The sequence below is a fragment of the Xenopus laevis genome, chromosome 7L (assembly GCF_017654675.1).
Source record: "Xenopus laevis strain J_2021 chromosome 7L, Xenopus_laevis_v10.1, whole genome shotgun sequence".
In the NCBI taxonomy this organism is placed as follows: domain Eukaryota; kingdom Metazoa; phylum Chordata; class Amphibia; order Anura; family Pipidae; genus Xenopus; species Xenopus laevis.
This window is the reverse complement of record NC_054383.1, coordinates 125,064,527-125,091,810: the sequence shown is the minus strand read 5'-3', so window position 1 is coordinate 125,091,810 and position 27,284 is coordinate 125,064,527. Positions and strand designations below refer to the sequence as shown.

The 27,284-nt window shown below is 40.6% G+C and overlaps 1 protein-coding gene across 1 annotated transcript; it reads left to right on the top strand.

Annotated features, from left to right (window-relative positions):
- The first annotated feature begins 4,236 nt into the window (after positions 1–4,236).
- On the top strand, positions 4,237–27,075 carry LOC108696798 (oocyte zinc finger protein XlCOF26-like). Its single transcript, XM_018226443.2, has 4 exons — positions 4,237–4,353; positions 7,671–7,741; positions 24,796–24,880; positions 25,686–27,075. Exons 3-4 carry the CDS (start codon positions 24,811–24,813, stop codon positions 26,678–26,680), a joined length of 1,065 nt encoding a protein of 354 aa, XP_018081932.1. The 5' UTR covers positions 4,237–4,353; positions 7,671–7,741; positions 24,796–24,810; the 3' UTR covers positions 26,681–27,075.
- The last annotated feature ends 209 nt before the right edge of the window (positions 27,076–27,284 follow it).

Below are 27,284 nucleotides of genomic sequence, written 5' to 3'. Positions count from 1 at the left end.
TGCCATGTACCCTATATGTGTGCCGTTTTATCATTCAGTGGTAGTTAGTGTTGTGTTTTTTGATTAATTAGGAGGGCAGGTTCTGTTTTGGGTATGAGATTAGAGACCTTAGAGATGGTTTGAGAGAAGAAGATGTCTTCTAAATTGATGAGTATTTTCGGAAATTATATTATATGAAAGTTTGGAGTCATATCGTAGCTCCTTTAGTAATCGATTGATTTTACCCAGATGTACTACTGATCATTATAAGATCTTTTTTACCTGCAGCTATGGCTGTTTTTAATTCTTCTCTTTCAAGCAGGTAGTTGTGTGTGTTTTGGTTATTTATGATGTGTAATGTATCATAATGTAATTATGTGTGGTTGTATTTTAAACGAGTAAACTCTGGTATAATAATTTCCTTCGGGATTAATAAAGTTTTTATCTATCTTATCTAAGTAACCAGCACCCTAATTTAAAGAAATTATGTCAACCAAACACCTGATATGGGGCTACAGACAATTCAGGACATGATGGAAGATAATATTATAGCTTTTTGTTAGCCACCTTACCCACTATCCCTCACTATTATCTGCCCCAGTAGTAATAATGATTTATTGCAGATGAAATTCAGTTTTCCTAGGATCAGAATTCTTTTTTTCCACCAGGGTCTGATTTCATTCTCTAAGACAAGCAGGCATGCTTTAGCGGAACTGTAACTAACTCATTCCCTAGGCAACAAATGAACATCCAGAGATAAGGCAGTGCCATTCTGTGCCCAAGGGCAGGACTATAAAAACCTGACCACCCAACTTCAGGGGCGTCAAGGGGTAGGGTTGCCACCATTTTTTTTCTTAGAGGTGTTGCATATCTTCCAACTGTCCCGGTTTACACAGGACAGTCCTGATTTTGACAGCTCAGCCCGCAGTCCCGGGTTTGCTACTGATATGTCTCGACATTGTCTTTGATCTCTTGCACTGAACAGCCAGAAAAAGATACAAAGTTTCTAAAACTTAATTGGCTTTTGGCAGAGATCCCAGAATACGTGGCAGCTGCACTTGGATACATTTTTAACAATTTAAGATAAGCAATGACACAACTGTAACAATTTACTATAAGCAGGTCTCTTGGGGAAACTGTGACTTGCTGCTTAAGAGCAAGGCCAGTGTAGTTTTTACATTGCGTTTTTAAAAAAGCTCCGTTGGGCGGAAATACGCCACTGAAACCACACGTGATCGTCAACATGAGTTTTTCAGCACGTAGGTTTCTTTTCCCAACATGCACTTCTCATTATTCTCGTTCTCATAATTCCGCTGGCTGGAAATAGGAACTAGAAAAGCTATTTACATGCAAAATGAAGCAGGAATAATCATCAATACGGCAAGTAATAATGTCACCGGCCTAATACGCTGTAAAAACGTATATATGTGTCATTTATCTCGCAAGAATTTGGACACCATATTTAAAGTATGCTGTGCATTAACGTAAAGTGTGGTTTTAAACTTGCAGATCCCATAGAGTCTAATGATTTGGTAGTTTCTTGAAGTATTGGCATTTCTGCGGAAAAACGCCAATACTGGTATCCCGTGGCGGATTTTGGCTTGCACGTGACCTGTGAGAATTGTCATATTGCGTGTTCCATTAGTTTCAGCGGTAGTGCAGTTTATTCGTATTTACGCCCGGCAGAGCTTTTTTAAAACGCAACGTAAAAACGCCAAAGTCTGGCTTTGCCCTAAAGGGCAATTCACCTTTATTAGCAAAACTGTAATAACACATAAAAACCACAGAAATGAGTTCTAACTTCATAACCTGCTAAGTTTTGTAAAATGAACACAATAATTATGGGGTGTGGCCACAACAATAGGCGTGGTCAACATGTATTTTTGTCCCTCCTTATCTTTCCAAAATGTTGGGAGGTATGGTCTTCTGGTCACAACTGCCTGTTTGGGTTTCAGCCTTGTGAAACCCAAACAATACTCTGGTCAATAACCGCCTCTGATATCAAAACTCCGCTCATACAAGGCAAAAACATGCCCAAATGTCATAATAATTTGGCTGGTTTCCAGTCAAATTGGGCTACTAATTTAAAGCCCAGGCAGCTTTTGAAAGTACAAACTAGCCAAGGTACAGATTCGGGCTACTTTTTGGGCCTTTGGCTGGTTTGTACTTTGGAAACTAGCCAAAGTTTTTTGTTGCCTTAATGTGCCTAACCTGCATCTGCCAATGCATGTTGGGTAATGTAGTTTTTGTTTAACAATTTGCCGACTGCCAAGTTTAATGTAAGTATAATGTAAGACTACAATACCCAGCATGCAATGGGACTGAGTTGTGTAGAAGTCAGGGGTTACCAGATTTTTGGCTCTGTACCTCAGTCTCCCGTCCCTCTTAAAGGAAAACTATAGCCCCAAAATGAATACTTGAATAACGGATAGATCAAATCAAGTGGCATATTAAAGAATCTTACCAAAGTGGAATATATATATGAGTAAATATTGCCCTTTTACATCTCTTGCCTTGAGCCACCATTTTGTGATGGTCTGTGTGCTGCCTCAGAGATCACCTGACCAGAAATACTGCAGCTCTAACTGTAACAGGAAGAGATCACCTGACCAGAAATACTGCAGCTCTAACTGTAACAGGAAGAAGTGTGGAAGCAAAAGATACAACTCTGTCTGCTAATTGGCTCATGTGACCTAACATGTATAGTTTGTTTGGTATGTTTTTATGCACCGTAAATCATACGAACCTTCATGTTTTCTATTCATGATTACCCAATTGCATATACTACTAAAAATGATATTATTATGAAAATGGTTTATTCGTGATTACCCAATTGCATATACTACTAAAAATTATATTATTATGAAAATGGTTTATTTACATGAAGCAGGGTTATATATATGAGCTGTTTTATCAGGGCCGGAACTAGGGGTAGGCAGAGAAGGCACGTGCCTAGGGCGCAAAGCTGGGGGGGCGCCAGGCATGTACCTGCTCTGTCGCCCACCCCATTGTCCGGCCCTGTCTCTCCCCGACTGCCGTGGATATTTTTTCTTAATAGCGCTTTTGCGCATGCTTGTACGTAGTTTGGCGCATGCGCGCCATAGCGCAGTTTCGCGTGTGCGCGACATAGCGCAGTTTCGCGCATGCACGCTATAGCGCCGTAACGCGCATGCACGACATAGCGCAGTTTCGTGCATGCACGCTATAGCGCCGTAACGCGCATGCGCACCACAGCACGCATTCAGCCGGCGCCGTGGCCAGCCAGGTTGCCTAGGGCGCCTGGCTGGGTTGGCCCAGCTCTGTGTTTTATGTAATATATTTTACAGAGACCTACATTGTTTGAGGGGTATAGTTTTCCTTTAAGCATTCTCAGGTGCCTTTTCTCAATTTCAGACAATTTTGGGGCAAAAATCTGTTGGCCACCAGCATGTCTAGAGACTAGAGGTTGACCTGTTTCACCAATATTTAATGAAATTGTATATGTATTAGGCCTTATGGGACCCCTATACCTCCTGGGCCCCCCTCTGTAGTTACGACCCCTAGTAAATTGTGAATCTGTCCCATTTTACTTCATGGAAAATTTGCAAATCAGTGAAAATGTTAGAAAAGCATAAATTCATTTTTTTAGACTTTTTTTTTCACTGCACATATTGTGATATTTTTGTGCTTCTTTTGAAGTGTCACTTGGCTAGTTTTGGGCTGGTTTTGTAGATGATTTTGAAAACTAGACCTGGCAACCCTGTCCCGCCCCCTTGTTTTGTTTTTGCTGAAGTCGAAGGTGACAGCCCTACGTAGGGGTGTAAAGTGCTTAGTGAGGCCTTAATGAGACATTTGAAAATGTATTAGTACAACAGGACATCTTCTAGTTTCACCGCTGCTTATTAAAACGCCATCTGGCCACTCTCTATAGTGAAACAACAAAGATGACAAACATTTGCACAAAACCAGTCAGGAAGAACCACCCGTGCCAGTTAAGCCCATCCCCCCCAATGCCAGACCCACAGCTGCTGCACAATGCAGCCTCAGTCACGTGATACGCAAACCCAACTGGATGATGTGCGATAAACGGGGCCAAATACGATACTGTGGGTTTTATTTCAGAACAGAAAGAGGCAGTATCAGGAACCTGAACAAATTAGATATATAACCTAAGCATTTACAGCCAAAACGTCATTATTTTTAATATAATTCTGTAATTCCCCAACCAAGATGGCTGTCAGGAGAGTTCAATCATGTGACCAGCCGCCTTCCTGTCTGCTAGGCTTGGAAGTCATATCACCGCCCACAACCAGGGCATCTCTCTGTGACCTGGTTGTGATGGAAACGGCGCCGTGGCCTTGACCTCATAACCCCGAGACATCCCGAAGGGACGAGGTGAGCCGAGATGTCACGTGACAAGGGCAGGCGGGTCAGGCTGTATGACGTCATTAAATAGTGATGCCTGGGGTTTGGACATTGTGGCGAATATTATAGATTTGGAAGTAGTGATTCTAGACTAGACAAAGCTCACCAATTGCTTGTTAGTGGGAAGTCCAGCTATTACTGTTATAGATAATGGCTGCTGAACTAGTTGTGGAACAGGTGGAGTGTCAGGAAAATGTTACACCCTGCAGCAGGGTCAGTCCTTGTTCTGAACTACAATTTGGATCTTGGGGGATGCTGGGATTTGTAGCTAAGAAGGACAGCTGGACATGCCACCAGTGTGAATGCTGTTTAGTTATTAAATATAGGGGGGCTGCAATATTTATTTCTCTGTCACTTCTCACTGCTGATACTAAATTATTCATTGGGTGAAAAGAAATTGGAAAAGCTTCAGTGAATCCAATGGAGGGGCCCCACAGACAACACACACATTGCCCTCAGGCAATAAAAGCACAAACAGGTGCTTTGCATAATCCAACCAAACCAGCTTCATTTTTCATCTTCTGGTTTCTTCCTAAGGGCAGGACTTAAGCCCTCTTCCCAGTTCTTTAAAGGGGTGATTCGCCTTTAAGTGAACTTTTAGTATGTTATAGAATGACTAATTCTAAGCAACTTTTCAATTGGCCCTCATTTTTTCATTTTTATAGTTTTTAATTATTTGTCTTCTTCTGGCTCTTTTCAGCTTTCAAATGGGGGTCGCTGACCCCATCCAAGTGCTCTGTAAGGCTACAAATGTATTCTTATTCATACTTTTTATTACTCATCTTGCTATTCAGACCTCTCCTATTCATTTTCCAGTCTCTTATTCAAATCAATGCATAGTTGCTAGGGTAATCTGGACCCTGAAATTGCAAACTGGGGAGCTGCTGAATAAAAAGCTAAATAACTCAAAAACCACAAATAATAGAAAATTAAACCCATTTGCAAATTGTCCTTTAATATTTCGCTCTACTGCATACTAAAAGCTAATTTATTGGTCAACAACCCCTTTTAATCATCTGGCTTCTGCTGCATTGTTTCTAAAGTCAGAACCTACAGAGACCATGGAAAGGGACAGACTGATGCCGCTTTCATTGCTGAAAAAGTATTTAGAATGACATGTTCTCTCCTTATGTAAAGTTGTGGGTTTATGTGCGATTTAAGTCTCTCTCTTTTTCTGAGTGTTTGCTGGTGTTTCTTTTAAACAAAGGAGCTGCAACAAATTAGATCCAGGTGTAACCTTTATTTGTTCCAGCGATTGTTGCTTGTTCTGATTGTTGCTAAGTAACTTGAAGGGATGTGCTCAGAGCTGTTGAAATTAAAAATGTTTAGTTTGGAAACGAGTGGGTGATGTATAGTAGCTTGCAGTCTCGGCATATGTTGAACTTTGGGTTATAAAAAAAAAAATAGTAAAACAATATAATAAAAAAAAATATTTGAAGTTTGGAAATTCTGCAACTGGATTGTTGTTATGCTGGTTATAACAAAGTTTTAGCAATGTGAATGTTGCAGTAACATACAATCAGTGCATACCTATTAACATTTTGGAAATAGAAAGAGGGACAATATTTTGACCATGCCCATTTTTGTGACCTCACCCCCTAATAACCATGTTAAATTTACAAAATTTGGCAAGTTTATGAACACATTTCTGTGTTTTTTTATGTGTTATTACATTTTTGCTAATGAAGGTGAATTGCCCTTTAAGCTGCAAATCAGTTTCCTGATTATCTTAAATTGTTACAATTGTTTATTTGCTTATCTTAAATTGTTACAAAAGTAAGTACCTTATCCACAACCTTATCTCCGACACGCTGACCATCAAGAAACAGGAAGTGCTGTCATTGTAAACTGGAAGTGACATCATTAGAAGTACTGAGAAAAGGCACACTGGCACACAAGATGCGAAATTTTTATTACCGGAAGTGCGGATCATTAGAAGTAGGCATGATCAGAAAAAAGGAGTAAAAAAAGGGAGGGCTGTCATTGTAAACCGGAAGTGATATCATTAGAAGTAGGCATGATCAGAAAAAATGAGTAACACTCGCTATTGATAAGACGCAACCCACAATCCCGGAGAACGGCCGACCCGCATCTATACCCGCTCCTGAAACATCTACCTGCAATGCGCAGAGTGCCGCAAGTTTTTGCGGGTACCCGACCCGCTGCAGGACTCTGGTTCAGTGCAGAGATCAAAGAGAAAGTCGGGACATTTCAGTAACAATCTGGGACTGCAGGTTGAGCTGTCAAAATCAGGTTGAGAAAAATGGGACAGTTGGACGTTATGTCAGTGCTTGATAGGAAAGTGCAGCCCAAACCAAACACTTTTTTTTTTTTTTTAATTGAGCCCAAGGTCAGATCCTTCTTTGTCAAAGATAGGAAAGGCCCCATATCCCTGGCCAAAGGTCAAGGAACTTCCCTTCTCCTCCTCACGTCTAGAGAAGGTCCCTTTCCCTCGGGTTTGGCTGAAGCTTCCCCCAGGGTTTCTTCAAGGATTGAACTTGATGGACTTTTTTCAACCCGATTTAACAATGTAAGGTCTCTCTTTTTTGTCTTTTCTTCAGGGAGGACTGAAACTAAATGGTTACACAGTAGGGATGTGTGGGCCGTCCCAATACAAGCAGGTTGGATGGGTTCGGGCATCCTTTCCTAGCAGATGTATTTGAGCTCTTTCAAATAACTGATTCCAGTACAAATCTTACAAAATAACTGCATTTTGCACAAATTCTGCATGTAGAGAGACATGATTTCTGCTGATTTTAATAGTCAGCTCTAATACATCTACTAGGAAAGCAAGCCCCCCTATAAGATATATTGGATCTAACTGTCAATGATTATCTGACATCCAACTGCTGCATGAAGAGAAAATGAAGAGAAACAAATGCTAAGAGAGGAAAAGTGAAGATAAACTTGGTTATTTCAGAAACAGTACAGAATTTGTAATTGATTGTATTTAGAAAGTTATTTTAGTATGCTGAGGCTTATATAAAATTTTCATTTTCACGATAGTTCCCCTTTAAGTTTTCTGGAAAGAAACAGCAGTACTGCCTCGCTTTACGTTAGGGATTCTAGCAATACACCGTCGAACAACTGAACTTTAAAATCCTTAATGAAGTCAATTGGGGGCATCAGCCTTCCTGCATTGCCCTGGGCCCCCTCATGTACTTTGGTGTTGGCAATTAAAGGGGTTTCAAGTACTGTATGTTTTTCCTTTTTTGTAGCGAAGAAGAAGACGATGGCAGAAAATCTTTAATTTCCCCTTTAATGGAAGGTGTTTGTTTGGTTCGCAGGTGCATCAGATGTTGCTGTTATCAGATGATCAGACAGCCGGGAGGCAGGAAGTGAAGATCTTCAGAACACTGTAAGATAATGTCTTTCATCTTGTCTCTCTCGCCTGTTAATGCTAGACAAATCCTCCCATATGAGAGAGAATTATGTATCCAGCTCGAGCAGGGTGAGGATTTGGAGACCTGTATCCAAACATAAATAATTGAACAGTTTAGACCACATATTTCAGTACCGCTGCAGTGGGGAGAAAATATCTCATTTGTCCCTCTCAGAATAAAAAGCTTATTTCATCTTACTTTTTTTTTCTCTTTAGAAGCAGATTTTAAGCCAACCATTATTGCTTTTTGTTTTTTTTGTTTATTTTTGATGAAAAGGTGTTCATTTCTGGTGCTGTGCAAAATAAAGCCTTGTTTTCTTCGTTCAATACTTGTACGTTTGCAACCATCTTGTTGTTTCAAAGAATAGCTTTTCCCACTCAGACGCACACACTAAAGGCAGAGATCCTCCAATCTCGGACAGCTTCTGGCTCATCGGCCTGCGGTCTAAATAGACAAATACCATATGAGGGGGCTGCGCATGGTATGGGCAACTTTATATTCTGTCTGGCTGCCAGCCCACTTCCTTATCTGCTAATGCTCCATGCCTTAGGCCTTGGACAACATATTACAAAACATAGGACAAAATTAGAAAAATGCGCAATAACTCATTTCAAACATTTATTTGTGCAAATTCACCAAAGACAATTAAATGCATAACAAACCACATGGTAATGTCTTACCCCTCCTCCTGAATACAGGGCCGGATTTCTGCCCCGGCCGCCCCTAGGCCGCGCGGTCCGACCAGGCAGCCGCGCGGTCCTAGCGCCTGCCTTCCCATCGCGCCGGCGAAAAAACGCCGGCGCAGCTGGTGTCGTTGAATGGGGACCCGAACGTCCCCATAATGCGGCTGGGCGTCATGCCGCCCCTAGGCCCGGGCCTATACGTCAAATCCGGGCCTGCCTGAATACTTTGTCAGCCACTCCCTCCTGACAGATTCCACACTCATTCTCCTGGATTTATCTTCTGCCTTTGATACTGTTAACCATTCTGTTGTAATGCAAGTTCTCCATTCAATTGGTATCCGTGATCAAGCTGCATCCTGGTTCTCTTCCTACCTTTCTGACCACTCCTTCTCTGTTTCTTTTGCAAACAAATCCTCTCCTCCTGTTCATATTAATGTGGGGGTGCCTCAGGGTTCTGTACTTGGTCCTCTGTTGTTCTCCTTGCACACTCTCTCTTTAAGAGACCTTATATCTTCATTTGGCCTTAAATATCACCTCTATGCAGATGATATTCAGATATATTTAGACACTCCCTCACTAACCTGTGATGTTCAAACCCAGACTGCCTTGTAGCTATCTCTTCCTGGATGAACCAACACCACCTCAAGCTCAACTTGGCCAAGACTGAGCTCATGGTTTTTCCACCCAAGATGAGCCCTTCTCTTCCTTTCACCATTACTATTGATGGCATGACTATTAACCCAGTTAACTCAGCATGCTGCTTAGGGGTCATCTTTGACCAGTCCCTCTCCTTCTCTAATCATATTAATAATACTGCAAAAACCTGTCGTTTCTTCCTCCGCAATATAGCCAAAATATGCCAATTTCTTTGGCAAACAACAGCCAAGACACTAATCCATGCCCTTATCTTATCCCTTTTAGACTATTGCAATCTCCTCCTAACTGGTCTTCCTGACTCCCATCTCTCTCCCCTCCAATCAATCAGGATCCTTCTGCTCTCTCCTAAAAGGGAACCTGCTCAACCCCAACTAAAATCCTTAGCATGACTGCCTGTTAAGCAAAGGATAGCATATAAAACCCTTCTACTAACATTCAAAGCCCTTCACTCCTCTGCTCCTCACTACATTTCCTCTCTTGTCTCACTATACGTTCCTGGTCGTCTTCTCCGATCTTCACAGAGCCACCTTCTCTTCACACCATCCGCATCCACTGCCACCTCTCTTCTCAAACCCTTCTATCTTGCTGATCCTTACCTCTTTCCTCCGTAAGGAATCCTCTCTTAATCGCTTCAAGAAAAAACGAAGAGTCTACCTTTTGGACGACTAGAACATTAGCCTAGTCCTGTCCCATGCCTTACCTTGTGCACTTTTTCATCTCCAATTTGTACCTGTATGTTAGCCTCCCATCCACTTAGACTGTAAGCTCTACGGGGCAGGGACCTCCTTCCCACTATGTCTCTTCATCATCATTTATTTATATAGTGCTGTCAAGATACACAGTGCTTTTACCACATAGCACTTCAGCTCTTTTTGTCCTATGATTCTGTATATATTTATAATGTGATTTGTCTCCCCCATTTATACTTTTATATATAAATATTGTACTTTTATGCACTGTACAGGGATGCGACTCCTTAACAGCGCTTTACAAATACAGTTATACATACATACATTGGGTGCTTCCTCAGAGGAGGTCTGCTTCCAGTGGGTTTGTGTCAGACACACTGGCTTGTGATCACTTGCAGCTTACAGATTCTGAAATTCCCAATGGCATCTATATTTATTACAGAACATATTAAAGCTTGTTGCTGCATTTCTTGCCTGCGCACAGATTCCAGCTGCCCTGCTTTCACTACTGCATATAAATATGCATAACCAGGTATTTTAAAAATTTTTAATGCAGAGGTCCTCTTAACCTTTTCTTAACCTTTTTTGATTTTGGGACCCCCTTTGTGGTTAGATAATTGGTAAAACATGTCTCCCTTATTTCATAACAAGGGGACAGATATATGAAATGATTTTCTCCCATGATTCAAGTAATAGCCAACAAGTAAATCAATCCTGGACATACTCATAGAACCAGTGCTCTAGATCAGAAGAAGAATCACCTTCATCAGTTTCAATCTTTTTGTCTAAATAAAACCAACCTAACTCCTAGTTGATCCAGAGGAAAAATCTCAACTCAAGCCTCTCCCATTTGCTTTACAGCCTTATGTCTACTGGAAGGATCTAGTTGTGAATAAAGTATTACATTGTCTACTGTATGGCCCCTTATATATTTATACATTGTTATCATATGGGCATGTAAAGGCAAAAAAATAAAATTCCATTTTTACTTTCTTAATGAAAAAGAAACCTATCTCCAATGTTCTTTAATTAAAAAAAGTGTACCGTTTTTATAAGAAACCTGACTGTATGCAGTGAAATTCTCCCTTCATTTACTGCTGTGGATAGGAATTGTCAGACGGCCCCTAACTGCTGGGCAGGGAAACAATCATACTTATGAACAGCAGGGGGAGCTCCCGCCTTCCCAGCCATGCAGAACTCAAGCAGCTTTGTTTATTATTGAGCAGTCGGCGACTGTGTAGATTTGTATTGGATTTTATTTTTGCCTTTACATCCCCTTTACTGTTTCCAACTCCAGCTGCAGGGACAAAGATCATGGAGTCAGATTTATACAGATAAACTGGGATTCTATTTGGAGGGTTATTTTTCTGCAGCCACTGGTTCTGCAGAGTTGGAGAAAGTTTGTTGAACAATACAAAACTATAAAATCCACATTAGATTACATGACAACACAGGACCCAGTGCAGTCTGTGTATTCTGATTATTAATCAGTCTTGCTGTATGGGCTTCTGGCAGATATTATTTAACTTGTGCTGTTTTGATAATTTATGATGACCCCTAAGCAGCAGCCCAGACCACACTGAGCATGTGCACAGTCTTGGTCTTGCAAAGATGTTTAACAAAGTTACAAGATGGTGACCCCCTGTAGCCAACTTTGAAAGCATAAATCATTTGTTTGATTAGGCTTGTGGTGCAGTAAGTTCATGTTTATGTTTAAAGAATTTCTAGCCTTATTCCATTTTAGATTTTACTTCCCCCTTTAAGCACTACTTCAGTGTAAACAACCCCAACTTGGCCAGTTTTTCATTATAATTTAGCCATTGCATCCCCTTTATCAGCTTAGTTTCTCTTCTTTGTACTTTCTCTATTTTATTATTATTTCATCATCATTATTATTATATATTTATTTATAGGGATCATACCCCCCTCATCTACCTCTTTCCATAGTAACCAAACCCAACTTATTCAGCTTTTCATTTTAGCTCTTTCTTTCCCTAATCATCTTCTTATCTTTGGGCACTATGTTATTATTATCCCTTTTGAAAACTTGAGACCAAAGCTACCCTGCATATTCTAGATTGGGCCTTTCCAGTGCCCATGAATCTATACCCTTTTGAATACAAGGAAAACCCTGCTGCTGACTGGCATTGCATTTTGGGGGTTATATATTAAAGTCCAAATACAAAAAAATTGATTTTTTTTTTAAACTATAAAATCCACATTTTTAGTGGTAAAAAATCCTTTTTTTATATATATTTATTATACTCTGAGGATGGAAAAAGTCTGAATCGGAAAATCCAGCATCTCAGACCTACCGAGGTTGTATATAAGTCAATGGGAGAGGTCCCTATCCTATTTGGAAGTTTCTGCGGTCTGCACTGGAATTAGCTCAAAAATCTGACTATTTATTTATAAAGCAAAAAATTCAAGTGATTCATGAAAAAACTCTGAAAAAAGATTTTAGCTCTATTTTTTTCAGATTTGTCCCCGAACCAATTAAAATGTACCTTTTTAATAATAAATAAGGTCCAATCATGGATTCTAGTTTGGTCAAACGTTTTTCATTAAAAAATTCAGATTTTGATAAATATGCCCATTATTGTAACAAATTATTTATCTACTGTATATAAATGTCATAGGTCGCTGCTGAAATTTTTTGGTCATTACCAGCCAATGAGTTCTAGATTGCAGGTCCTTGGCTTAGTGGATGTTGCCCAGGAACAGGCACCTGCTGACTGAGACTGCTAACTGCATGCATCGCTGACCAAATATGTATTTTGCTTCCAAGCAGATGATGGAGATTATTGTTGCAGGTTATGTACATACAATATTTTACAGTACTAAAGCATATTATATCTTGTGCTGCATTGATTTAGTGCAAGCTGGCAGATGGTGCCCGTCCATTTGTTATGTTATTCTCTTTTGCCCCCCTCATAGCAGTCTCGGTTATGCTTCATTCTTCAAACTTATGTCCTGTAGAAACATCTCTCTCTATCTCTCTCCTTGTTGCTGGTATATTGTAACAACTTACAGTGTTTTAAAGGCTTTAAAGGGAGAGAATGACTGAAGGATATTCAAGTGACAAATAATTCATTTCTAATATTTTTATTTTATTACATGAAACAAGGGTGCTACCCAGGGCTGCCATAAGAAAATCATGGGACCCCGTACGCCAAAATTTTCTGGGCTCCCTGGGCTCCACCCACCCCAGGCCAGCCCCAGACTCATTGGTAGTCAGACCCTCCCCTGCAAGTAAAAAAAAAAAAAAATCCAGATTGGTGGCAGGGACCCCCAAAAGTAAAAAAAAAATATTTTGGTGGCCAAGGGTTCCCGCTCACACAAAAAATAACTCTGGTGGCCATGGTGAAAGTTTTTTTTACTTGATTTCCGCCCCCCCCCTCTGCAAATTTTGGAAGGGAGCTAAGGATCTCACGTGCCTGCATATTCTTTTTGCTGATTGGTCACTGAAGTCTAAGTCTCGGTCAGGGCCGGACCTAGGGGTAGGCAGAGTAGGCACGTGCCTAGGGCGCAAAGCTGGGGGGGCGCCAGGCACCCCCAAGTGATTGTATTGACTTACCTGAAACCCCGGGCCGGTGCTCCTATCAACAGAAAACTGAACCGGCCCGGGGTTATACCCGTGAGCACCACGGAGCGATCCTCTTCCGTCTTTCTCTTTCTTAGCGAGGCCGAACTTTAACTAAAAAGTCGGCTTTTTCATTCTACTGCACATGCGTCTGCAGCAGGAAATTTGAAGCCAGAAGAAGCCATAGGAGAAGCGCTCTGTGGTGCTCACTGGTATAACCCTGGGCTGGTGCAGTTTTCTGCTGATAGGAGCACTGGCCCGGGGTTTCAGGTAAGTCAATACAATCACTTGGGGGTGCCAAATGTTAGGCACCCCAAGTGCTAAACAACTTTCCTTGATCCTTTAAGGCATGACGATCCAAATTATGGAAAGATCCGTTATCTGCAAAACCCCAGGTCCCAAGCATTCTGGATAATAGATCCCATACCTGTACAACTATGCCGCATGCATAATTCATATCGTGCTGTTCCTCGTTGCTAAAAATTCTGTGCGTTTTTAAGCAACTGAAATATCCTTAAAATATTTATACCGTTACTCTGTATTTCTCCCAGTCTAAGGTCACGAAAACAGTGTCTGTATAGTAAAAATCTGAGCTTTCTGATTACAAGGGCTGAATAGAGATTACTGGCATGGCAAGGCTAGGTGAGTGGTAAATAGAGGATTATAATTATTTACCTTCTAAAAAGTGCAAAAAGAAAGTTCACCTTTGGACATGTTCTATTTATCAGCTTGGTCTAACCAGGAATTTAAAATGCAGTGACTCCGGTAACAAGAAAGTAGACTGACAGGTAGATTTTATTTATAATTCATGGATGGGGGTCGCCCTGTCTGTAGGGAGTATTTTGTATGTCATTTAGATAAATCAGCACTTTATATGTTTTGTGTTAAAGTAAAAAGATGAAAATGTATTAAAGTAATAAAAATATAATGCACTGGTAAAACTGGTGTGTTTGCTTCAGAAACACTACTATTGTTTATATAAATTAGCTGCCGAGTAGCAATGGGGGCAGCCATTCAAAGGAGAAAAGGCTCAGGTTACAAAGCAGATAAACTCTGTAGAACATAATGGTTTTATCTGTTATCCACTATTTAACCTATTTAATGATACTGTGTGCCTGAATTTCCCCTCTTTTTCCTTTGTGGTTGTAGTATTTCACTACATTTTATTTGGCCACTTGTGTGCCTGTTCAGTCCTTGTCAACCAAACAACTGCATCGTTGCTAGGTTCAGTGACAATAGCAACATTATGGACGGAAGGATAAGTAAAGGCTGAAAATGAACATGGCCAGAAATGTTATGCTCTGTAAGGCTACAAATGTATTTTTGTTGATACTTTTTATTATTCAACTTTCTATTTAGGCCCTCTCCTATTCATATTCCAGTCTCTAATTCAAATCAATGCATGGTTGCTAGGGTCATTTGGACCCTAGCAACAGGATTGTTGAAATTGCAAACTGGAGAGCTGCTGAATAAAAAGCTAAATAACTCAAAAATCACAAATAATAAAAAATTAAAACCAAATGCAAATTGTCTCAGAAATCACTTTCTACATCATACTTAGTTAATGTAAAGGTGAACAACCCGTTTAATCAATTCTGATGCAGAATGCACTGGTTTCTGAGCTGCCATACAATTCAACAAGGGAATATTTCAACTTTCCCTTTTGGGCCGTAGGTAGAAAGCCAATACAAAAGCAAATAGTCTCAGTAACGTAACTAGAGGGGGGCGAGCCCTGGCGCGGGACGCGCAGCCGGGCTCCCCCCCGCCCCCTCCGTATGCTATTTTTGGATGGAATCCAGTGGCGAGCTGCTGGGGGGCCCTGAGGGGGTGCGGGCCCTGGCCCAATTGCACCCCCTGCTCCCCTGGTAATTATGCCACTGAATAGTCTGTCTGGCTTTGCTGGCTCCAGTTACTTTAACTTTTTATACCTTGTTTAAGAAAACTCGCTCTCAGTTTTGGTTAAGGGACCTGGAGATTTCACATCTGCTCAGAATAATATGATGGAAGACGTCCTGTCATTTAAGATCTGATGAATTTTTATGGGGCGCTTTAGGAACTCTTTATCTTGGGTTTTCTCTGCCCCATTGGGGATTGCACTCTTGTTCTTTCTTCCTTTTACATCCGCTTGTTTGTGTTTTTTCGGTAATTCGTGAAAAATGTGCACATGTGTGATAGTGAAATCCAGAGGGAGATGTTTATGAAATACCATACACCATACAAGCCGGGCCTTTTTCTAAATGTTCCCAGCATTGTAAGCGCTTGTTAATATTATTCTTTCTGCTTCCGCTCCCCATCAGCAATAATAATCTACCCATGGGGTTAGTTTTTTTTCTGCGTAGCTTCAGTGGCTGCAAAAATGTAAATAGCATTTTGGGTTGAGCGGAGAAGATTGCTTTCGCAGAATAAATTCATGAATTCCATCTTTGTAGCCCATGTGATACACTGGAGTGAAGGGGGGGATGAGAATAAGAACTAGGGGTTTATTTATCATGCTGGGTAGAAATAGGAGGAAAACCAGTGATATTCCCCATAGCAACCAATCAGAAATTAGATTTCAACAGTCACCTACAAGCAAAGATCTGATCTGGGCAACAACTTTGGTGATGTTTTTCACAGCATGATTAATAGGAGTACAAAAGGGGTGGTTCACCTTTAAGTTAACATGTAGTATGTTATAGAATGCCCAGTTCTAAGCAACTTTTCAATTGGTCTTGATTATTTATTTTTTATAATTTGTTAATTGTTTGCCATCTTCTTCTGACTCTTTCCAGCTTTCAAATGGGGGTCACTGACCCCATGTAAAATCAAATGCTCTGTAAAGCTACAAATGTATTGTTATTGCTACTTTTTATCACTCGTCTTTCTATTCAGGCCTCTCCTATTCATATTCCAGTCTCTTATTCAAACCAGTGCATGGTTGCTAGTGTAATTTGGACCCTAGCAACCAAATTGCTGAAATTGCAAACCGGAGAGCTGCTGAATGAAAAGCAAAATAACTCAAAAACCACAAATAATAAAAAATGAAAACCAATTGAAAATTGTCTCAGAATATCACTCTCTAAATCATACTAAAAGTTAATTTCAAGGCGAACAACCCCATTAAGATATAAAGCTATTATACCAAATAATAGTGTTAGGGCAAGTGCTTGGGTTGGCAGGCAAATAAACGTCATCAGCAACAGTGCACTGCTGGGTAGTTTTCCGATACTTAGCAATGGCCTGTGATTTTGGGGTAAATGAATGGCAGATTGAGTCACATTAAAAAGAAACCTTAGGTACATGCTTTGTCCTTTGCCACAGTGCACTACTGGGTTATTCTCCAGTGCTATGGAATAGTATAATCTCATTGGACAGATGGGCAGGCAGCTCCGGATTTCAAAATCATGCGCCCATAGGTGGTCCCGGCCTGCGATTGCACTCTAACCCACCTCTAAAAATGTGTCACCCGGGCCTTGGTAGCCTTGCCACAAATTCGGCCTGTGGGCAGGTGAGTGGTTTGGGGATAAATGGATGGCAGATTGAAGCTCTGCGCCTTTGAAGACTGGTACATACAGTATATTGTTGCATTTAGTTGTACCCTATGTAATACTGAGATTGAATTGGTCAAACTAAATGGTAGACCATTGTAGATGGGGGAAGGGGGACCAAAGTCATGTGAACAAAATGTAGCCATTGACCTTCTTCCGGATTGGAGGATGTCCCCGAAAAGCTTTGTTGCAATCCGTATCCAAACGAATAATGTAACTTGATAACTTGAAGTAACAATGTGGGTGGTGAGACTTTAGGTTCAGATCTATTGCACACAGGGAACAAATGTTTTTGGACCAAAAGTACATGTTCACGTCCTTGTGTTTAAGAGGATGGTCTCTGAGATATTTGGTATTCAGTCATCACATGTCCAAACGCATAAAGGACAAAGGCACAAATATATTTATGATACACATGAGCCATGAATATCCTGTAAATGATATCCTGATAAATAGTCTTAGTGATGTACTCCGTTATAATCGGAGTTTAGTGATGTCATTTCTGTCTTATGACTCACTGAAACTTGTGTATTGAAATAAATAAAGTACCCTCTGTTGGAAAATATGAGTATAAGTAGGATTGCCACCTTTTAGCCTGGTGGAGACTGAGCAGGGGGCGGGCCATTATGTGGAGGGGGTGGGGCCATGACATCTGGGGCAGGGCTATGAGGCAGCGATTGCCCGATCGCCATTTCAATCATAGGGAATCCAAATTAGAAAAACCGGGCAGGCAGTTTTGACTTGGGATGCCCTTCAAAATACTGGGCTGTCTGGGTCAACAACGGACAGGTGGCAACCCTATAATTTAGAAGTCACCTCGGAGTTCCATGACCTGCCTTCGGCCTCATGCTTTTATATGGTCATGGAACTCCTCTGTAACTTATAATATCCTTATATTTTACAATAGGGGGTACTTTTATATAATACACAAAAGCCATGAATATCCTGTAAATTATATCCTTATAAACGGTGAGTTCTGATGTCATCAGTTATAAACGGTGAGTTCTGATGTCATTTCTGTCACATGATTCACCGAAACTTGTGTATTATAATAAATAAAGTACCCCCAGTTGTAAAATATGAGGATATTAGAAGTTACCTCGGAGTTTCCTGACCTGTATAAAAACACTCGGCCTTCGGCCTCGTATTTTTATATGGTCATGAAACTCCTCGGTAACATAATATCCTTATATTTTACAAAAGGGGGTACTTTATTCACTATATAATGACTCCCACCAAGTCATAGGTACAGAAGGAGAAGGCCTTTAATCCATCTACAGCCATTTAAAGGAAACTCCCACACTATTATCACCCTTGTATTTCTTCCTTTGTGCTCACACACAAACCAGAGGCACGCATACATGCTAGGATTCATCAGCCAATGAATGGCTAGATCTTTTGCTCCCTCACTACTTCCTGTTAAGTATGAAACCGCATCTTATTTTCCTGTCAGATACATAGTGAGGGAGCAGATTGAACACCACAAAACTGTAGCAAAGTTAAAAGATATAAAATATGTACTGATATATGTCAGCTCTCCTTAAAAGTTTGCTCAGTGTGCTGTAACTGAGAGCTGGGTCATATAATATGTTTTCAGGGTTTTCTTTTCCTCTGCATGTTAAAGTAATATTATTGCTGTACTGTTGGGGCTAAAGCAGTGCCACTGAGGCCACATGCTGCCTGTGCGTCCCATATCCCCCATAATGAGATTGGGGCTCCCTCTGTGTCCCCCCGGGATAAATTGCTCTTCTTTTAGCCACTTTAAAGGAACAGTAACACCAAACAAATAAAGTGTCTTTACTGCTGTGTTGCACTGGTAAAACTGGCATGCTTGCTTCAGAAACACAAATATTCATATAAACAAGCTGCTGTGTAGCCATGGGGGCAGCCATTCAAGCACAGGATACACAGTAGATAACAGATAAGTACTACTATAGTTTATATAAACAAGCTGCGGTGTAGCCATGGGGGCAGCCATTCAAGCACAGGATACACAGTAGATAACAGATAAGTACTACTATAGTTTATATAAACACGCTGCGGTGTAGCCATGGGGGCAGCCATTCAAGCACAGGATACACAGTAGATAACAGATAAGTACTACTATAGTTTATATAAACAAGCTACTGTGTAGCCATGGGGGCAGCCATTCAAGCACAGGATACACAGTAGATAACAGATAAGTACTACTATAGTTTATATAAACAAGCTGCTGTGTAGCCATGGGGGCAGCCATTCAAGCACAGGATACACAGTAGATAACAGATAAGTACTACTATAGTTTATATAAACAAGCTGCTGTGTAGCCATGGGGGCAGCCATTCAAGCACAGGATACACAGTAGATAACAGATAAGTACTACTATAGCTTATATAAACAAGCTGCTGTGTAGCCATGGGGATAGCCATTCAAGCACAGGATACACAGTAGATAACAGATAAGTACTACTATAGCTTATATAAACAAGCTGCTGTGTAGCCATGGGGATAGCCATTCAAGCACAGGATACACAGTAGATAACAGATAAGTACTACTATAGCTTATATAAACAAGCTGCTGTGTAGCCATGGGGATAGCCATTCAAAGCTGAAAAAGAAGAAAAGGGATAGGGTACACAGCAGATAACAGATAAGTCTTGTAGTATACAATGGGATTTTTCAAAACGTATCTGTTATCTACTATGTTCTGTACATGAATGGCTGCTCCCATGGCTACACAGCAGCTTGTTTATATAAACTATAATTGTGTTCCTGAAGCAAACGCACCAGTTTTACCAGTGCAGGGCACTAGTACATTATTTCGTCATTCAAATTTTTTGGTGTTACTGTTCCTTTAATAGAGGCAGTTGCCCTGCACTGAACTCTTCTTCTTTCCATTTACTGTATTGTAACCTTTTCTTTTTACATAACTTTAATCGACTCAAAAAAAAAAAAAATGCAGTATTTCAGTTTGGCTGTAGGATTTTATGCTGGCAATCCCCAGGCCCTGTGAGCTTTTAATTTAAAGGCGAAGACAGTTTAATTTTTAACTAGAAAACACAGATCGATCCTACACATTGACCTAGAAAGAAAAAAAAAAAGGTACGGGGTTGACGCCGGCTGCAAAATTGCATTCTCAGACAAAACATCCTGCGGAGAGAATCCTCAGAGGTCCCGAGTAAGTCTGCCAACCCAGCAGGGAGAGCGGCAGCATTTCTAATTGGAACAGCCATTCCGGATCTTTCATTTATAAGTATAGAGTTTTACTTGCAGCACAGCACACTGTTTCTTTTGCAAACTAAAATCACAATTTTCAGGAAAAATAGGACTGAATTTCAGTTTGAGCAGTAAAACTGATTTGTAATGAATGCCTTAGCCTTGTGTGTATTTTCCTATGTGTGTGTGACCTGCCCTACTGCTTGCTTTATTAAAGTGAGATGTAAAAAAAAAAAAAAAAAACCTCCCTAGATTCCTGGCAAACAGTGGCCAAATAATCATGATTATGTTTTGAGGCTCTTAAACACGAGTGTCTTTTATTGTGCTTCTTGGCCATTCGCCCCATCAAGAAAAGCCTACAATACGTGAAGTACTGAAATTGCTCAGTATTAGGTGTCTTTAATCTTATGAGATGTAATGTGGCAGCAACTTCTGATGCTGCAAAGGTCCATCAGTAATATAAGTGCTAAAAAGCACCGGTATCAGTATGGTAACCAATAGTGACTAGGTTTGATCAGACAACTGAAAGTTAAGAAATAACACCAAAGGTCCATGGATTGCTGCACAATGTCCATCTTAAAGGAGTGGCTCACCTCTAAAGGAGAAGGAAAGACTAAAAGTAAGTAAGCTTTATCAGAAAGGTCTATATAAATACATCAGTAAACTCTCAAAGTAATGCTGCTCAGAGTCCTCTGCCAAAAGAAACACAAAATCTATTGTGTACACATGGGCTTCTGTATCAGACTTCCTGTTTTCAGCATAAACCTCTAGGGCTTGGGCTTGAGCATGCTCAGTTTGCTGGCCATACACTTATGGGCAGATTTATCTAAGTTTTTTATCTCCAAAGGTGTGGTGCCGCGATGGGTGCTTCCTTTGCACCCACCTACGCCAACCTCTTCATGGGATGGTGGGAGAGGCACCACATCTTTGGAGATACTAACCCCTTTAGACATCAAATTATTCATTTTTTTAGATATATCGATGATTGCATAGGTATATGGGACGGGGACGAACAGTCCTTGTCACTATTTATAGAGTACTGTAATTCCTTAACTCAAGGTATACAGTTTACACATGAGACTAACAGCTACTCTATACCTTTTTTGGATATTACGTTCTCAGCATTTGACGATAGGATTGAGACCACCCTGTATCGAAAACCCATTACAAGGAATACGTTATTACACGCACAGAGTGGGCACCCGAGGTCTTGCTTACGGGGTATTCCTGTGGGCCAATTCCTGAGGCTGCGGCGCATATGCTCTACCTGGGATGCTTTTCAGGAAAGAGCTATGGAGCTGTGGGATAGATTGGTGGAACGGGGATATGATTCTAGGGATATTAAGGAAGCCTATGATAAGGCTGTTATTAAAAACAGATCAGATTTGCTTAAATGCAACCATAAATATCGTTCCAGAAAATATAAACCTAAATCTAATACCCATACACTATTGAATGACCAAGAACAATCAGGGTTACGTTTCTCTACGGTATATAGCCAAGATGCTTATTATGTACAGCGCAGTATACGACGACATTGGAATATTTTGTTACAGGACCCGATTCTGAAGGATGTCTTAGATCAGTCCCCCTCTTTTGTTTTCAGGAAAGGTAAATCGTTAGCCTCCTTTCTATCTCCCAGCCTTTACAATTCAAAAGGGCCAGACTCTAGAGCTGCATGGTTGCGCTATAAAGGCACTTACAAATGTGGGAGGAGTAGGTGTAAATCTTGCACATTGTTAAACGTTTCAACGTTTTTTCACAGCACGAATACAAAAAAACAATATTCAATTAAACAATATTATAACTGCTGTTCTAAAAACATAGTTTACCTTGCCACTTGTGTCTGCGGGGCCCAGTATGTGGGTAAGACCATACGGTGTGCGGGCACTAGGTGTTTGGAACACCTATCAGCAGTTAACAGGGGGGACATTAAATCAGCAATTGCCAAACATGCTATAGAGTGTCATGATGGGGTTTCATCATTTTCTTTTCAAATAATTGATAGCCCCAAAAAGAATATTCGAGGAGGTGATAAAGATGTGGCCCTTTTAAGATTGGAAGCATATTGGATCTTCGAGTTAAAAACTATAAATACACACGGAGGACTAAATCGGGATTGGGAATTGACTTGCTTTTTCTGAATGTAGAGAGTTGACACTAGTGAACCATTAAATAAATTTAAATATTTAAACAAATTAATTTATATGAATTAATATTATTATTTAATAATTTGTATCCTTAATTATATTTATATTTATATTTAGCGTCTTGCGAGGTTTTGTTTTGTTTTGGCATATTTTGCTTTAATTAATTAATTATATATATATATGAATTAATTGAATTGAATTTGATTTGGAGATATTTGTGTAATGTTTTCATTATTTTGTCCGCCAATATATCAAATATGTGAGATATATAATGTAACATTTAACTGTTAGTTTGTTCATTAAGAAAAAATATTTTCTATCAACTTTCTTATGATTATGCATATTAGTGGTACACTTCCCTTGTTTCTTGATGTGTCTATGTGAGAAATCAAGAAGGGGTTAATGTTTTTAGAGGGTGTGACCTTTGTGCTTTTAAATGTTACCTTGTAGCCGTTACAATTTAGCTTTCTGAGGAAGTGGGTAACCACGAAACGCGTAAAAGCTATGGATTCTTGGGCTTAACATGCTATGTCATATTTTAATGTTTTCTAATAAACGGATGTTTTAATTTGCCGGTGCTCCGTGATTTCAAGATTGGGCAGATTTATCTAAGGTCAGAGGTTATTAAACAAAAAATTCGAACGTCTAATATTCAATCAAATAATCCCGACCCGAAAATTCAAATCGAAATTCCGAAAAAAAACTCGAATGTCAGGAAGGCAATTAACATATTGAAATGGTTCAACAGACCTCTGCCATTGACTTGACATGAACTCGGCAGGTTTAAGGTGGCGAATATTCGAATTAGAACTGTTTCCATGGTCGAGCGGTGATAAATTTCACTTTTCTAATTGGGGAATTAAAATTCAAATGTGTGAATTATGACACCAAAAAAAAAAAACAATTTGAATTCAGATATTCGACCCTTAATAAATATGCCCCTAATAGATCCATTCATTTGCAAGGTTTTCAGACAAGGAGATCTTTGCCAGATCTTGGGTCACCCATGTTCTAGATTACATTGATCCAACTGTTTTATGATGAGGTAAGTAAGATGCTAGACAGTGGGGGGCAGTAGATGTGATCTATTAAAGTGTTTGATACTGTGCCCCACAAACGACTGCTTTCTAAATTAAGGTCTGTTGGACTTAATAAAGTCGTTTGCAAATGGATAGGAAACTGGCTACAGGATCGGGTACAGAGGGTGGTTGTTAATGGGACATTCTCTACTTGGAGTAAGGTTCTTAGTGGGGTCCCTCAGGGCTCGGTATTGGGTCCACTTTTATTTAACTTGTTCATTAATGACTTAGGGGAGGGTATTGTAAGTAATGTATCCGTGTTTGCAGATGACACAAAACTATCCAGCCCAATTAATTCCATCCAGGATGCGGCATCCTTGCAAATGACATTTAATGTTGATAAATGTAAAGTCATGCACCTGGGATGTAAGAATATCCACTTATACCCTTAATGGGACTGCACTAGGCAAATCTTTTATGGAAAAGGACCTTGGAGTCCTTGTAGATGATAAACTTGGCTGTAAAAACCAATGCCAGTCAGCAGCATCAAGGGCAAATAAGGTCTTGAGCTGTATTAAAAGGGGCATAGATTTGTGGGAGGAGGGGATCATTCTTCCACTTTATAGAACACTGGTAAGGCCCCATCTAGAATATGCTGTACAGTTTTGGGGGTGATATGATAACTATGTATACAAATATAAGGGGATCATATAATAATCTCTCTAATGCTTTATTTACCAGTAGGTCTTTCCAGCTGACACAAGGTCACCCATTCCGATTAGAAGAAAAAAGGTCCCGCCTAAATATTTGGAAAGGGTTTGTTACAGTGAGAGCTGTGAAGATGTGGAATTGTCTCCCTGAATCAGTGGTACAGGCTGATACATTAGATAGATTTAAGAAGGGGTTGGATGGTGTTTAGCAAGTGAGGGAATACAGTGATATGGGAGATAGCTCATAGTACAAGTTGATCCAGGGACTAGTCTGATTGCCATTTTGGAGTCAGGAAGGAATTTTTCCCCCTCCGAGGCAAATTGGAGACTTCAGATGTTTTTTTTGTCTTCCTCTGGATCAACTGGCAGTTACGCAGGTTAAAAAAAGTTAAAAGGTTGAACATGTGTCTTTTTTCAACCTAACTTACTATGTTATTATGTTTGATCTCGGGCTGATGATTGAAGGCCTATAATAAAGGCCTGTAAAGACCAAGCAAGAAAGAGGCACATCATGGCAGTCCTTGTTTGATAGATATCTGACTAGATATTGGTTGGACAGGCCATCAGGAGGCCCAGTAAGTAATGGGCCAGCAAGCTGCTGACTCGGTCTGACACAACCCAGTGTATGGCCACCTTTAGTTGGCTGTCCAACTTGGACTTGTCATGTTTTGCACCCACACATTTGCAACCACATCAATGAAGAAAGGAGAGCGATTGAGAAGGTTGATGCTGGCAGATCCTTGCTTTATGTCTTTCAATAACATGTAAGTGGTTTTATTTTAAACCCCAAAGCTAAACCTGTTTCCCTCCCGACCAGGGTGATCCAGCAGAGATGTCCCTGTCACCAGAGGAGCTTTTGGATATTGCCTGGGAAGAGAAATCTGATGAGCACATGACACCAGGTGAGTGTTGCCAGCACATAATTGCCTTTTGGAACAAATAAGTAATGCCATTGGTTATTGGACCAAGTGAGTAGTTGGTTCTGGCTTGGATATGTTAAAGGAAAACTATACCCCCAAAATGAATATTTAAGCAACAGTTTATATCAAATTAAGTGGCATATTAAAGACTCTTACCAAGCTGGAATATATATTTAAGTAAATATTGCCCTTTTACATCTCTTGCCTTGACCCATCATTTCATTATGGTCTGTGTGCTGCCTCGGAGATCACCTGACCAGAAATACTACAGCTCTAACTGTAACATGAAGAAGTGTGGAAGCAAAAGACTTAACTATGTCTGTTAATTGGCTCATGTGACCTAACTTGTATGGTTTGTTTGTGTGCACCCTGAATCATGCGATCCCAGGGGGTTACGCTTATTTTTTAAAATGTCAGTTTTCTATTTATGATTACCCAATGGCACATACTACGAAATAAGTATATTATTATGAAAATTGTTTATTTACATGAAGCAGGGTTTTACATATGAGCTGTTTTATGCAATATCTTTTTATAGAGACCTACATTGTTTGAGGGGTTATAGCTTTCCTTTAACATTAAAAGGAGTGGCAAGAGGATTTCACTATGGCGCCATGTCCATTGTTGCTTTTTCTTCTTTGTGCTGAACCAACTTTGAAATGGGAGGGGCTAGAGCCAATCTATAGCCAATCAATGCATAAGAACAAAGTCCATGTATATTACTAGAACAGGCTCCAAACAACATTCTGGACTGTAATTCAGAATTTTTCCCATTCCTTTGATGCAGAATCTCCGGTGGATCATTCAGATGCCCATTTGGTGTCGGAAGACTCTCCGCCGCCTCCTTGCCCAGACTGTGGTCGAACGTTTCAAACACTGCGAGCACACAACCTTCACCGTCGCAACCATGCAGCTGACCTTTCATACACATGCAAAGACTGCGATGTGGCCCGTGCAGGAGCCATTGGGGGTAGTGACAAACCCTATTCCTGTTCTGACTGTGGGCGCCGCTTCTGTTGGCTGTTGGCTCTGCACAGTCATCATGAGCAGCAGCACACCGGCCAATGTGGATACCAGTGTTCCCAGTGTGGTAAGAAGCTGCCCAGCCAACCAGCGTTCCGCAGGCACCAGCAGGGTCACCGAAAAGACAGAGTCTGTGTGTGGTGTGGAAAGGCTTTCAACTGCTCTGCTAAGTTGTCAAGGCACATGCGAATTCACACTGGAGAAAGGCCTTATCAGTGCCAAGAATGCCCAAAGGCATTCACTCAACTGGAAACATTGCGCGTTCATCAATGGGTGCACGAAGACCCAAAACCTTACCAATGTCAGGAATGTGGACGCCGATTCCGAGGCCAGCGAACCTTTGAAAAACACAGGAATTTGCACATTTCTCGCAAGCCGCATGCATGTCCTGTATGTGGCAAAACTTTCTTCTTTTCATCACGCTATAAACGCCATCTACGCATTCACACCGGGGAGAGACCATTCCTGTGCCAGCAGTGCGGAAAGAGCTTTAATCAGCGCTCCAATTACCAACGCCACCGATTAATACATGCCGGAAAGAGACCTTTCCCCTGTAACCTATGTGATAAAAGCTTTAGTCAGGCATCCAACTATCGACGACATTTACAGACCCACAAGAGGGAACGAGGTGTATGGGGAGAAGAGGAGGATGAGGAAGAAGAGGAAGGAGATTATACCTGCACAGAATGCGGAAGGCGATTTACACAGGAGGGAAGCCTACACAAACACTATATTCAGCATGCTAGAGGGGAACTGTGAACTGCTACCAATCTGGGGGGATGTGTGGGAGTAGCAATTTATTTTCCTTCTTCTCCACAGTATAAATGCAAGATTGCACAGTGTAGTGCGTAAGGCAGGGAAGGCTAAATGCATACAAAAAGGAAAACATTGATCAACACAGATTTCCTGGAACCCTGTTTCCCAAATTAATTTAGTATCTAAGCTAAGACCAGCACCAAAGTATGATCTAACTGGGCTTGATCCTCTCCTATGCCACAACATTTATAGGGGAGAGGTTGCTCTGATTTAAGCAATGGTTTAATAGGCTTGCCCTTCCTCCCCCACCAGAGAATGATTGCCCAAACCAACACCTATTTTTAAAGGAAAGCTACCATAGCAGTTTATTGCCAATAGATTAGCCACAATAGTGCAAGCTATAACACTATATTGATTCTGTAGAATGATCTACCATACCTGAGTAAACAGCTCTAGGTATCTCTGTTTGTTTAGGATGGCAGCTGCCATATTAGCTTGGTGTGACATCACTTCCTGCCTGAGTCTCTCCCTGCTCTCATAGCTTTGGTTCAGATTACAGCAGATTTAAACTGTAAGAATGAAGTCTGATACAGAAGCCCATGTGTAC

Coding starts and splice junctions, on each gene's coding strand:
- LOC108696798 (XM_018226443.2), top strand. CDS start 24,811: ATGTCCCTGTCACCAGAGGAGCTTTTGGATATTGCCTGGGAAGAGAAA. Junction 24,881..25,685: donor TGATGAGCACATGACACCAG/GTGAGTGTTGCC, acceptor CCTTTGATGCAG/AATCTCCGGTGGATCATTCA.